Source organism: Thunnus thynnus, chromosome 1, assembly GCF_963924715.1.
Source record: "Thunnus thynnus chromosome 1, fThuThy2.1, whole genome shotgun sequence".
NCBI lineage: Eukaryota > Metazoa > Chordata > Actinopteri > Scombriformes > Scombridae > Thunnus > Thunnus thynnus.
In genome coordinates this window covers 37,176,672-37,190,735 of record NC_089517.1, presented here as the reverse complement: position 1 = coordinate 37,190,735, position 14,064 = coordinate 37,176,672, and the positions used below count along the sequence as shown (strand labels likewise).

The following is a 14,064-nucleotide window of genomic DNA, read 5'->3' as shown; positions in this document are numbered from 1 at the left end:
AAATGACTCTTATCATATTTGATCCATCTGGTCCAATAAAAATGAAAAAGTCTCATAAAGAGCTCAGCCAGAGAAGGGCTGTAATGCTCACACTCACTGACCAAAACCACTGAAGCCAGAGGAAGACTCAACAACTTTGTTGGCGTATGTCCATGGTGAGCAGATCTTGGTACATGGAGTTCATTTAATAAGTCTATGGCTACACCTATTTGGGCCTTTTTGGTCTAAATTATTAACCTGGTGAATCTAGGCCTGAACTTCATTCAGTTTCTAATCAAGCTTTTCTACTGCAGACATTTGGACCTGTCATAGCAGGAAAAGCTAATAACACTGATAAGAGCTTCCAGTAAAGTTCCCCGGGAGCCGATACAGAAATGGAATGCAGTTATTATTAACACCATTAGTCACACCTGTGCCAAATTATCTGCACAAGAAGAGTGTGCAGGGATTACTGGCCCAATCTAAAGCGATAGATAAACAAATATAACACACCAAACTATTTGATTTTTAATTAATTGATCAGTCAACTGACAGAAAATTAATTACCAACTATTTTGGTAATTGAATCATTGTTTTAATAATTTTACGAGCAAAAATGCTGCACATTTGCTGGTTCCAGCTTCTCAAATGTGAGGTCTTTATGTTTTTCTGAATGTCTTTGGACGATTAGTTGGACAAAACAAAACATTTGAACTCATCAGTTTGGTCATTTTTCACTATTTTATAGACAAAATGATTAATGCAAAATGAAAATAATTGTTAGTCGCAGCCATAATCTCAGTTGAATAATGACTGAAGTAAAAAGTATTAATAGCAGGTTTATAATAACGCAGTTTATACTGATTGAATAAATGTAAGACTTCTTTCCCAGCAGACAAAGTCAGGTATATGTCTCAGTTGTGGTTATCACGAGAAATGTTTTCACTTGGTCCACAGAATTTGTGAGAATCCCACAGATCATATATCATCTTCATCATCATCATATTTCATTACTCTTACACAGTAGTGTGCGGGGATGATGAATACCTGCTACAACAGTGAGATCATGTTGTGACAAGAGAGTTGAACGTGACTTGGTTATGTTTTTTGGATGTTATAGGGTAAAATCCCTGGATGTGTACATCCATGGTAAAAAACGAGGCGTGCCAGCCGGTTGCGGCTGCGCGTTTCCGTGTTACTTCCTTGTTCTTCTGTGGAAGGCTTAAAGTTTTCACGGAAGGGGCACATCCGGGACTAGAGTTTTATTCGGCCGAGCCCGCGTTACATGTTAGTATCAAACATCTATCCTGTCGTTGTTCGCTCCCAGCTGACAGAAGAGCCATGGCTGACAGCAGAGAAACGGAGAAACAAGAAGGAGAGCAGGAGCCTCAGGGTGCCGTGGGTGGGGAAGGTATGTGAATGTTAACTCACTAACGTTAACTAACCGAGCTGTATATTCACCAAATCTGACTAAACTCCTCTCAACAGCATGAATATTATATTTAAAAGTGAGCTAGGTCCTGTATAAACACATTTAGGCCACTGATGAAGAATAAAGAGACCGGATGAGTATTTCAGGTCTGAACTTTTAGCCAGCTGTTCTGGTTACGTTAACCGCATACCTGCCAGACTTTAACCAACCTGGTTAAAGTGATGTTTTTGTGTGGCTAGGTGGTGGCTTTTTATGACCTTCTGTTAATCCGTTAACTGTATAATCTATACACTGCATAATCTATAAATTAGACGGTATAATCCAAAAACCCAGCAGAATCGTGTATTTTAAAACCGGCTCATCGCTGCTGGTTGAACCATCTTTCGGTTCAGACTGTTGAGAGAAGCTGGTGAGTGTTGAACTGAGTTGGTTCTGATATAAAGACCTGTAGAGGCCTTATTTTTGTCCGGTCAGATAACTTTCGTGTGACAAACAAGGTAATAAACCAGACCGTATGAGTCAGCGTGTTATTGACAAGTTTGGACGAAGTTTCAGATTCTATTTGATGTACAATATGAACAATATCTTCTGAAAACATGAGCAAACATGAGAGCAATTACCACCAAGAGCTACATGACTGACAAACAACGATGACAGCTTTATTTTGCTATTAAAAGACGAGGGCGGAATTACCGCCGATAGTGTAAGGTGAAGATGACGTCACGCGAAGACTAATGTGAAAGAGAAACTTTGACAGCAAATATATAGCCTATATGATTATATAATACTACATATGTGAGGATTTTACTGATGATTTATAAAGATGATCTTATAAAGATTTATAGCAATTATAAAAGAAAAAAGACTCGTTGTCCATTTAAATATCACACTATTATAATGTATATTTTGTCTACAGTAGTAACAGACATTGTAGTCCTCTCGATCAAAGACATGATTCATTCTGCTATGACTGAGCAAGTTTCACATTCATAGATCATTGTTTTTAGATGAAGTATCTCGTTACAATGATTCTTTGAAAGTTACATAAAGTCTCTATATAATCTGTAGCTCTGTGAGACATAAGGAAAGTATCTTTATAAATGTTTTATAAATAAAACATTAAATATAATCTCCTTGTTATATCTATTTTCTAATATTTTACTGGTGTTTACTGCACCCACTCATATTTTTGTTTAGGGCTTCATCTAATGATTATTTTCATTATCGATTCATCTGCGGAAAATTTTCTTGATTAATCAATGTAATCATCGTGTCTTGTTTTCTCTGACGAATAGTCCAAAACCGAACGATAATCAGTTTAACTTTATTTATGACAAAGACAAAGATTGCGTCATCATATTTGAGAAGCTGAAGTCAGCAAATTTCTGCTATTCATGCTTAAAAAAAAGGCTAAAGCAATTATTAAATTATCAAAACAGTTGCTGATTAATTTTCTGTCGACTGATTAATTAGTCTACTGATCGTTGCAGCTCTAGTGTTGTTAATAAATGTTGGAAAATTCAAACTGTAGTTATTAATATAATGAATAATATTTTACTAAGGCACTGCACGTAATCTGCTGAAAACTAGAATTCCAAAATTGTGGTGTGGATGAAAGTCATGGTAGAGATTTGCCATTTACACTCTGTAGTGTGTATTTACATCCGGACCTCTCTTAATGTAGTGGTGGAAAAATACAGTAACCAAAGAGCACTAATAGTGTGACTCAAGGCAAATCACAGTTACATGTTTTCTTTTGTATTCAGTTAGTCATGTTAGTATTTACCTGCAATAAAAATATCACCATGCCAAACCAGTAGGCTAATTAAATATGACGCTCCAGGCAATGATTTCCTCAGGCCTGCACTGCTGTTGCCACTGTCTTGCTGCTGGAAGGCAAACCATCACTCCCAGTAAGGATTGTGCAAATATTTGACAGCTTCCAGTGTACCCTCTTATGAGTGGTACACTTATACTGCAGTTTTTGCAGAGTGAGTAGTACAGGACGCTGTACTAAACATAGAAACATCAGCTATAAAACCTCAAACAAACATTAGCTATGTTTCCATCCAAATGTAATGCAAATGTTAACTCGCTTTCCAGGAAAGCTTCTAAAGCACATTAATGCATTATTACTACCACTTACTGTTCTATGAATATTAGGAGCTGGTTCATCAAAATAAATAAAGTCTGGTGCCATTAAACAATTGCACAAAAAGAGGACTCAATGAAATGATGAATGAGAGTGTCAGTCAAACCGCAAACGATGGAAAATCAAGTAGAAAACATGATGCTGCATGCGCTCCTGTCTCCTAATCACTCCACACGTCTGATGTTTTCATCTCTTCAGTGGAAGAGAACTTTATTTTCTTCTTGTGAGATTTTTTTTGATGTGCAAATTGAAAATGTGAAAAAAAACAGATTAATAGAGATGCACCTAATAAATGTAAGGAATATTTTGTCTATGTAAAGAAAATGACATTACTTTCTTATGCCTTTCTGAAAATTTCACAAACAACGCAGATAATAATGAAATAACTGTGAGTGATAATCATCCTCTCATTGTTCCAGATGTCATTGACGATCCCATCATGGAGATAGGGGCGGTGGTCCTCAGAGGGTAAGTCTTGTCTTAACAGCTTGTTAAAGGACCATACCTGTGTTTTTTCACGCTAGTCAGTTTATTGCAAATTGTATACTTTACATTTTAACCAACTCATAGTTTATTAGGGTTAGGGTCAGGGTCAGGGTGTTTGAAAATCTACTTGCAGAGACTGTAAACTTGCGTGAGATGCGTAGCCCATATAGAGCTGAGCCATATACCTAAGTAATTCAAATTTTAGTTTCGGCATGATGTGTAAAATTTTTACACTTTAGAGAAATTACAACAGCCACAAAAAGGTTACTTTCAGTCAAAAAGTAACGCTACATTAGCTGTCGCGAGGCAGCAGGGTTATCCATGTTGCTACTGGAGCTGGAATCACTATATATTATAAATCCTAATACAACCACTTTGTCAAAACACACAGTTATATTATATTACCGTCTTCCTCCCCACCATATTTCTCTTGAGAGACCACAGAGAGGTTTTAGTTAATAAGATGATGAATAAAATGTATGAATATATGTAATGTTTGTATGATGATCAGCGTTTGCTTGGCTTGTAACCTGCTAGTAGAAGTGTTGGTGGTATGCCCTTGGTGAAGCAGTTTTCGCTGTTGCAGGTACGTGATCGAGCGCATAAATACGGAGGACCCTGTTCGGCATGTCTCCTCTGAGGATCTGGGAGGAAGGCCAAATGAACAACAGGATCCACAAATCAAAGAAGTGGTGGAACAGCTGCTCAAGATTGCAGATGAGCTGAACAAGAACGCTGAGCTCCAACGGTAAGCTGCAGACAGATCCAGTAGATGTGCTCTTGTCTGTCCAGGATTTTATTGGTCAACAACGATCACTGTGTTTGAATGTCAGTCTGCGGTTTGAGTATTCAAACACTTGAACACAATCGAACCCTGTCATTTACTATACATACCTGTTGTGAGCAGAAGCAGAGTGTAAAACCTGTCTCTTGTTTAGACTGTGTTAAATATGAGACACGTTTTACATAATGCACAAACTTTTGTTTGTGTGACTGAGGCTTTTGCTCACTCTTTGTCTCACTCTTTGTAGGGACACTTTTTTTTATGAAAACATGTTTTTTGCCATCCATATTATCTTCATGCAGACAGTACAAGCTAAATGATTATTATCTGCTAGTAAATGATGCACTGCTTCTTCTAAAACAGACAGCTCATATGCATAAATTTAAGAATATTTAAGAATATCTTTGTGTTGTCTACTCTGTAGAGCCCTATTGAAGAAAACTCACACACAGTTTACCTGTAGCCAGATTTAACCTGATAATAACAAACAGTTAGGCTCATGTATAATTCAATATTTCAGCTTTTAAAAAATGTATTTTTGCCTCAACTGCTGCTGGACATTGATTATTAACATCAGAGCAGGTAGCACAACATGAACATGAACAGGCTGCTCACTTTTAGCCTCTGTAGTCTTGTCTGCAGAAGTTTTATTGGCCTTTTTGACCTTTTAGGTTCTTGTACTAATTAGTGTGTGAAGTAATGAGGTGCTTTTGACTGGCAATACTGTCTCTGAATCCAGTTCCACACAGCAGACAGCACACGACTTTTTATGGCACTTTTTGTCAGAACTGTGGTTGGACATTTGTTCTTCCTCACTGTCACTGTGTTTCCAGAAACTCTGACACGTTATTTTTTTATCTCTAAAGAGCCTTTTCTTTCATCACTTTTTACTTTTCTGTCTCTTAGATTTATTCAATCAGTATCCTGCCCCCCAATTTCTGCTCACAAATTGTCACTTAGTGTTACTAATGCACACTTGTCATTTGTTGATGCAGCTTAGGGAGAAATGGGGAGCATTTGTTTTGATGCAGTGGATCTCTTACTAATGCAAACATATATATATCATCATATTTCAATGAATTGTGCAGCCCTAGTGCATTCTGACTTGTGATTTTTACTAGAACCTTGCTAGAAGAGCAGTTAATGAATAAAGGTTTCAGTAGCCTTTAATGTGCAGGGAAAGATGAACATGTTATGAGTATGAACGCAAATGGGACTGTTGAACTGTGAACCAGGGATGTTCTAATATCAGATGTTCATGCTACAAATATTATGGCCAAAAATATCATGAAATTCATCAAAAGCCAGTGCACACCTCTACTACGACCATTGTTACATTTTCAATCTGTCCATTTCTTCCTATCAGACTCATCAACCAGGTTCAGGGTAATTGTGCTCAGGACATCTTCATGAAGGTAGCCAGGAGCATCTTTGCTGACGGGATCAACTGGGGTCGAGTGGTGGCTCTCTTCCATCTGGCCTACAGACTCATACACAGGGTAACGCACTGAACAGACCTCTCACACAGCTGGGAAGACAGAGGGGACGCTGGTGCCCACAGTGTTCCTCCATTCTGTATTCCCAGTTTTTATTTCAATGATATCCTCAGTATTACTTAACATAGAAACATGGGACTCTCCCGGATAATGTTGCGATCCTTTAGGTTTATGTTATGACCACCAGTTTTAAATATTTTTGACTTTTTGCCTCAAAATACTACAATACCCATGAGCCTCAGCTGCCATTGCTGTGGAGAAGAAGCAAGTCAGAGGTGCGCATCAGAGTGGCACAGCTTCCGACTGCCATTAGCTGCACATGTAACAGAATTTTAAGCTTTGTTATTAGATGTTTCTTGCCGAAATGCACTTTAGACGTCGTAGTTAACTTCTACCTCAACATTTTCTATGTCCACAGTCCCTTTGACTTTTTATCAAAGAACTAGTTATTTTCCAATGCAGTTGTTCATCTTTTGAACTGATGATTCGCCCAAAATAGCTGGGAGCACTTCACAACTTTCTACAGCTGCAATAATCACTCACTTTTTGTTCTTAATTAAAGGACAGGTTCACGATTTTTCTAGAGTGTCTGAAAACAACAGCCAAGAGCCTAAATGAACATTGAAACATGTTTTTCTTGCTGTAATCATTCCTCCTGTTCATACTGACCATTAGAAGATTTCTTCATAATGTACTTACAATGTAAGTGATGGGGGACTAAATCCACAGTCCTCCTTCTGTGTAAAAACGTATTTAAAAGTTTATCTGAAGCTAATATGAAGCTTCAGCATCCAAATGAGTCAAATCAAGTAGATATCTTTCAACCTTACAGTCTTTTTAGTATCAAAGTCCCTATTTTTGTTACTATACTTCCACCACATTTGATGCTAAAAAGACTGTAAATGTGTCAGATATCCACTTCATATGACTAACTCAGACTGCTGAAGTCTCATATAAGCTTCACATCCACTTTTAAATGACTTTGTGGACACACTGTTTATTTTGGCTCCTACCTTGCACCCTGTGACAAAAAACATGCAGTGCTCCCCCAACACATGTGGGCACTCATCCTGCACTTCAAATCTGTGTTCAAAAAGTGGCACATTTCTGTGTGAACAGAGCTTCACTTGTGGATAATTTAAGGATTTCATTCTTAAACTGCTTTCACACATGCAGTCTATCACTGAAATGTTCAGGAACATTTCCTGCATGGGGTCATGTGTGAATGGGAGGAAGGATTGATATTCAGGGAAATCTGTACCGCCAATTTCCCACCTGAAGACCTAGTAACATTTCAGGCAAAATGTAGTACTTCTGTGTTGTGAGTGAAAGCAGTAACATTGCAGGGACAAGCACATAAAGGGTTACATCCATCTGACGCTTCCACACGGAGCGAGTGAACCAATCACAAGACTGGATGTGTGGGTGACGTACTGCGAGTTGGGTGGTGCTTGGTTTCGTCTGTTCGTCTGTTTTCAACATGGCAGCCGCGTCACAAACTTTCTCCTTTTTACGACTAAACTTCCTAGTTTGAAAGTTTGATCTGAGTTTCATGAGTTTCGCCCTCTTCTTCTGTTGAGTTTTATGGCGGCTGGCATCCATAAGTGTTGCATTACCGCCGTCTGCTGGACTCTCCCTTGCCCCATCTATTCCGGCATTGCCATGACGTGTGAAAAGGTGCAAGACGGAAATGTTCTTGAATGTAGCTGCATGTGTGAATAGTGAAAATCACTAGAGGTGCCTGAAAGGTTATTCCAGTAATTTACTGGGAACTATGTGTGAAAGAGGCTTTACATTACACACAAATCCCTGAAAACTTACTCTGACTGGTGTTTTGGTTTTGGTCTCTTAAAGGCACTGACCACCAACCATCTAGAAAACATCAGACTAGTCATCAGCTGGGTTCTCCAGGTCATCAGAGAGAGGCTCTACTCCTGGATTGTTCAGCAGGGAGGCTGGGTGAGTCATTCATTGTCCATAAAAATCTGTCAGTAATGTTTGAAATGTTGCTTTAAGACTTTGTGGTTTATAAGTATGGACTAGTCACTTGGGTCCAAAGCTCTTAATCTTGCTTTCTTTTTCATTCCAGGAAGGGGTGATCAATGGCATTTCTCGGTGGAGGACAGTAGCCATAGCAGCTTCAGTAGTATTGGTGGCAACCTTTGTTTACTACAGGAGGACACGCTGAGAGCATCAGACCTCACACCCTCACAACCAGGGCTGCAGTCCCAGCCCCTGGATAAACACACCGTATTCATTTTTGATAGACATTTTCTAGACATGAATAACAACCACTCCTCAGCCTCCATCTTGTAAACCAGAGGAGGCCAAGCACTGTACAACGAGGGAGAACACCTCCTATCTTCTCAGGTTTCCCAGAACAAAAAAATGCATGTACAAGGAGCTGTCTGCCGGGCCTCTCCGTCTGCCTTCACCAGCAACTATTCCATATCCTCCATGGAATTACAAGAGCTGCAGCAGCACACCCTACGGCAGCATTTCTGCCAACAGATGATGGTATTTATGAATAATGGATGTAGCTGTACACATCTTCACATAGACCTGAGGACATGACCCTACCTGAACCAGGTCTCAGGTCCACTCTTTCTAGTCCACATAGGTTCTGATTGGGGTCCAACTTAAATTTCAGCAGGTCAGCAAAATTTGGATTGTACCTGATGGGACATGAAGAAGAGTCTGATGACATCAACAGCATATACTGCATCGTAAGTCAGCCAATCAAAATTTAACAAAGTACTGACCTGGATGTGCTGTAGCTTCATCGCGTTATCTTGCACCTGTGCCTTTAAGAAAATTGTATGTTGGCAAGAGGCAGCCATGTTGGCTATTTGCTGTGTATCAGTTCAGAGGTTGCATTTTTAAAACGTGAGCTGGATAATTTAACAAGGGCAAGTACTGTACACCATCCTGAAGCATACTAGAAGTAGCACATCAGCAAACTGAGAGTGAACTACCTTTTGTTGACTGTTTTAATTAATGGACAGGTCCATGTTGAGTTCAGGTAGATAATCAAGTTAGACCTCTACTTATCTGTCTCAGCAGAATTCAAAAGAGTTGCACATTGGGATGGGCTGGTTTAAGAAATGAATAATTTCCCACTTTAAAGTTTTCTTTTAATGATACCCTTGTGTGAAAGTGTGCTGACTCATGTAACAATTACATAGTTAATGCCATTAGTTTTAATTATTTCAACATTTCTCTGAGAAATCATGTGTTTATCAGTTAGCAGTGAGCCTCACCCTCAGTTGCTAAGAAGTCAGTCAGACATACTAATTCGAAATGCCTCGTTGTTGCAACAAACAATACATCACAGTGCCGAATTCATCGGAAATTCACCCAGAATCTTAGAACGAACTAGTTTAAATTGCTTAATGTATTATAAGTGTAATCTTAAAATTCAGCTTGCAAAAGAATATAAACTTGTTGTTGGGTGTTTCTCGCTGAAATGTTTCTTTTTAACTCCCCTCCTTTAAAGGATAGGTTCAACTCTGTCTTAAAACAATATTCAGGTACCCTTATGAACACTGAAACATGTTTTGCTTCCTCTCGATATTGGACTGAAACAGGTCCCCTCTTAAAACAGTTTGAGTGTATGTGTTACTGCTATCCTTCCACTGCAGCCTGTGCAAGACTGTAAATTTAGATGATACCCACTTGATTTGTCTACCTTGGACTGCTGAAGCCTTGTATTGAGAACTTCAAGTGAACGCTGGAATGTATTTTTACACAGAGCAACTCTGTGTTCCACATCTCTTCCATTGGAAGCACATTAGAAAGTGATCTTTTAATAGCCAGTATGAACAGGAGGAATGATTACAACAAATAAAACCTGTTTCAATGACCATTTGGTCACCTGACTAATGCTTTAAGACAGACTTGAAAATGTGAACCTATCCTTTAAGTTTTTATGTAAACAGTACTGTACCTTTGAGTTTTTACCAAAGAAGCAGTGTGGTGGTTTGGTGAATTCTCCTATTTTAGACAATGAAATATTCACTTCATTGCTGGTGTTTACAGAGGGTCATTTTATTAGCTAATTAACTATTGTATGCATAACCATCACTTTACTGTGAACACGTCTGAATAGCACACTGGCTCAAGTATCTAGCTAGTAGATCCACGTTAACATTAACATCATATACTTTACTAGCAAAGGTATAAAAAAGCTGTTTGTTCAATGTTTGTGTCCCCGTTAACAAAATGTGAAGACTTTTGTAATGCTGTAGTGTGGAGAGGAGAAACAGGTTTTTGAAAGCAATGATGTATCATTCACAGACGTTGGCCATACCAGCAGTGTTAAGCTCATTTCTGTTGCCTCTGTCTTTCTGTGATGAGCTCCCGGTCATATGTGACAAATATTGTCAGCCAACTGCATGAGTATAAAATAGTGGTTTGACTGGAGAAGTCAATGCAGCAGCCCAGAAACTGCTGCTAAGTCTGGTTAGCAGGTTTGTGACCCAGGATCAAATCATTGTGTCATGCAGTCCAAATAAATAGAAAGATGTAAATGAGAGCAACTTTATTCTGTTTGACTTAAGTAATAAACAAAAGGGCAAAGGCAACAGAACAAATGTCAAGCTGCTGATAGTGAATGGAGGAGCCACCTAACAATAGCAGACCATTTGGACAATCATACTCCTTTCTGTTTGACAACTGAAAGAAGAAGAGACTTAAAGTGCTCCTCCACTCAAAAACACGTTTTTCTTCTCGTTCCTTCAGTTGAATGTTTGAGCTTCACCGTACAGAACGATCTATGTGCAGAGTTTGACACTAAAAGGCTGTTTTTACATTCATCTGCTGAAAGTGAAAAGTTTCTCTGTGCTCATTGAAAATCCAATTTTAAGGGGCGGGCCTATAAGCAGGATTTATGACATCACAACTAGTTTGGAAGCAAACTAGGGTCCAGTATGAAACTTACACAAGTGTGTTGTCGAAACCTGAAGCCTACAGGCCACATACACTGAAAATGGACTTTACAGTGAAGTAGGAGACATCTTGTGCTCAGCAGTTGAATTCTGAGATGAAAAATATTTGCATTTTCATGGTTTATGGATTTTTTAATGAGGGAGAAGGAGTAAATGTAATTTTAAGGATTTTAAATTGGTAATTATACTTTTTTGTGCAGTAAACATATCAGACATTGTTCCAAGCAGAGTCTTTTTTATGTCTGAATACATCTCTGGAGGGGTCCTTAACATCTGTCTTCTCCATTTGTCCTCCACTGTGAATTGTAATATTTTAGAGAACAATCTTAAAATGATAAAATGTGGATGGAAATTCCTTTTTTTAATTTTTAAATGTAAGCAGTGTTGTCAAATGTGTCCACACGAGTGTGGTCTGATCTTACTCCTCAGTGAGATGATGAACTGTGAGACATATGTAGCTCTACAACATTACAGAACTGGCTTACTCACCCAACTTCATAAACTAATGATCCTTATCCAGCTGGGTTGCTGTGTACAGTATTTACACTTTATTTTCACACACACACTTCTTCAGTGGATTAACTGATGCTGGTAACCTGTAAAACCTCTGTGACTGTTGCAGAAAAACTGCAATTTTGTCCTTTTGTCTTTAAATTTGTAATAATCTATTTACATTTTTAAGTTATCAGATAAGTGCACATATAAGGAGGAGGAATAGCCTTTTTAGAGTAGGAGAAACCCTTGTCTATTGCTCTTTGGTATAACTGGTTTATAGATAAAGGAGTAATTATATTAACTACTGCTATACTTATTCCAATGTGAAAGGGTGGGATGATTTGATATGGGGACAGTTTGAGGCTGGCAGCAGGCCCAGGTGTTATCTAGTGCCATGTGAGCTGTTGTCAAGGGTTTTTGCTACCTAAACCATTGTGTACTCTTCAGAGGGAACTCATATTTATATGCCGTTTTGTGGTGTTTATTAAGGTGACATAAGGATATTTTATTGTTATAAATATAAATTTTATGCTTGGACTCTATTTGTGTAAATACATTAAAAAATTCTTCCATTCATTGCTTGTTGTGTAAATGTTCTGAGTCAACCAGGTCACAGGATATTTAGTGAGTAGCTCACATGGCAATCATGTTGATGGAACTTCCCAGGTGAAGATGATGATCAAGGTGTTTTTGAATTGTCTTTCCAAATGAAAGCCCTGACATGAAGTGACTTTTCTCTCTTGTCCCAGTTTTCACCAACAGTCCCAAGTTTTCACTTCTAAATACACCGAAGTGTGCAAACCTGTTAAGTTTTGTCACTCCCCCACTAGGTTTTGTACTCCTGGCAGTGTGGAGATAGCTCTGAAACAGTATATAGGCCTTCAGGCTGGGAAATAATACAATTAATTGAATTGAATATGTAAAATCCAAAAAGAAAAAAACTTTAAAGGCTTTTTCTGTCAGGTCCAGTTTTTCTGGGATTGGGCCGAGGGATTTCCTTTAAAAAGGAAACAACTGTAGCAAGCGAGCCTACTCAGACATAGCAATTACTATTTAAAATGAATTATCTTTTTTTTTTGAAATGATGACAAATTGTCTCGTCCTGAAAAAACATATTCAACAGGAAACATGCTGTAAACACAACATTGACATATCACCTTTTCAAGTTTATATGGTGAACATGTTAGCTAACAGTTGCCTATTTAAACCCAGCAGACACAGAGCTGCATTAGTGGTCATTTGGAGTTGTGTTTGTGTTCACCTGGTGAATGTAAGTCCAGTATTGACTCTCCTTTAACTCTGCTTTGCTGTCCGTTACACTGTAAAACCCGATGAGTTAGTTCAGCTCAAACTGTTTGAGGAAACCGATGGCCTTGAACCATTTAAGTTTATTAAGTCAAACAATTTAAGCATGAAAAATTCTTTCATTTACATACAAGTATTTATTGTGAAGGCAACTTTGGTAAATAAAGTTGATAGTACTAATTCCACTGAGTTCATTGAACTTAAAACTAAGAAGTATCTTTAGACTCATATGTAGCATTTCTCCAAACTTATTAAAAATGTGCAAATAGAATTACCTGAATTAAGTAAAACTACCTTAAATGGATCTTCTTTACACAAATGTTACCACTAAAATTATAGTATATCTCTGCCTGACTGTAAATGATATAGTTTTGATGAACAATAGCAACCAGCCTAAATGAAAAAGAACTAACATTACCCACAACACAACTAGAGGGCTAAATCACAATATAAACCTCAAACTATTTCATTCCTTCCTTTGTCCCATTGTTTACTTAAGGCTATTTCAGAATAAACACAAGCACCATCTTCACACCAGTCTTGCAATTAAGACAACAATATTTTAACATTTAACAGTCAACATTCAGTTAAGCAAGGGGGAATACAGTATTTTCAAGGCTAGATAATGTCACACCCATTACACAGCAAAAATTAAGTAACATACAGAAGTGCTCCAAAGGCAGGCGACAGGGTACACAGTAGAACGTAGAAGGCAATTTTTATATTCATCAGTGAGGTATTGAACTGGCAAATAATTGATATTTTATTGAACAATGAATGTGTTATAGAATGCAGTTATCACAAGAATAAGATAGCACTTTATGTTGCTTAGTGTAATAAAACATGTTGAAAAACTTAGAGACTTAAATCAAGAATGTTTAGAAATATAAATTATTGCACAGAAAATAAAATGTTGATTCAGTAAATGTTTTTCACTGTGCATAACAGGTAGGCAAACAATGCCTTAATAAATTTCAAGAGTATATGGC

General features: G+C 38.0%; 1 protein-coding gene across 1 annotated transcript; it reads left to right on the top strand.

Annotated features, from left to right (window-relative positions):
* Positions 1–1,163: 1,163 nt before the first annotated feature.
* On the top strand, positions 1,164–10,157 carry zgc:153993 (uncharacterized protein LOC767645 homolog). Its single transcript, XM_067597025.1, has 6 exons — positions 1,164–1,390; positions 3,983–4,031; positions 4,636–4,797; positions 6,200–6,332; positions 8,184–8,288; positions 8,419–10,157. Exons 1-6 carry the CDS (start codon positions 1,321–1,323, stop codon positions 8,515–8,517), a joined length of 618 nt encoding a protein of 205 aa, XP_067453126.1. The 5' UTR covers positions 1,164–1,320; the 3' UTR covers positions 8,518–10,157.
* The last annotated feature ends 3,907 nt before the right edge of the window (positions 10,158–14,064 follow it).

Coding starts and splice junctions, on each gene's coding strand:
- zgc:153993 (XM_067597025.1), top strand. CDS start 1,321: ATGGCTGACAGCAGAGAAACGGAGAAACAAGAAGGAGAGCAGGAGCCT. Junction 4,032..4,635: donor GGGGCGGTGGTCCTCAGAGG/GTAAGTCTTGTC, acceptor TCGCTGTTGCAG/GTACGTGATCGAGCGCATAA. Junction 8,289..8,418: donor TTGTTCAGCAGGGAGGCTGG/GTGAGTCATTCA, acceptor TTTTCATTCCAG/GAAGGGGTGATCAATGGCAT.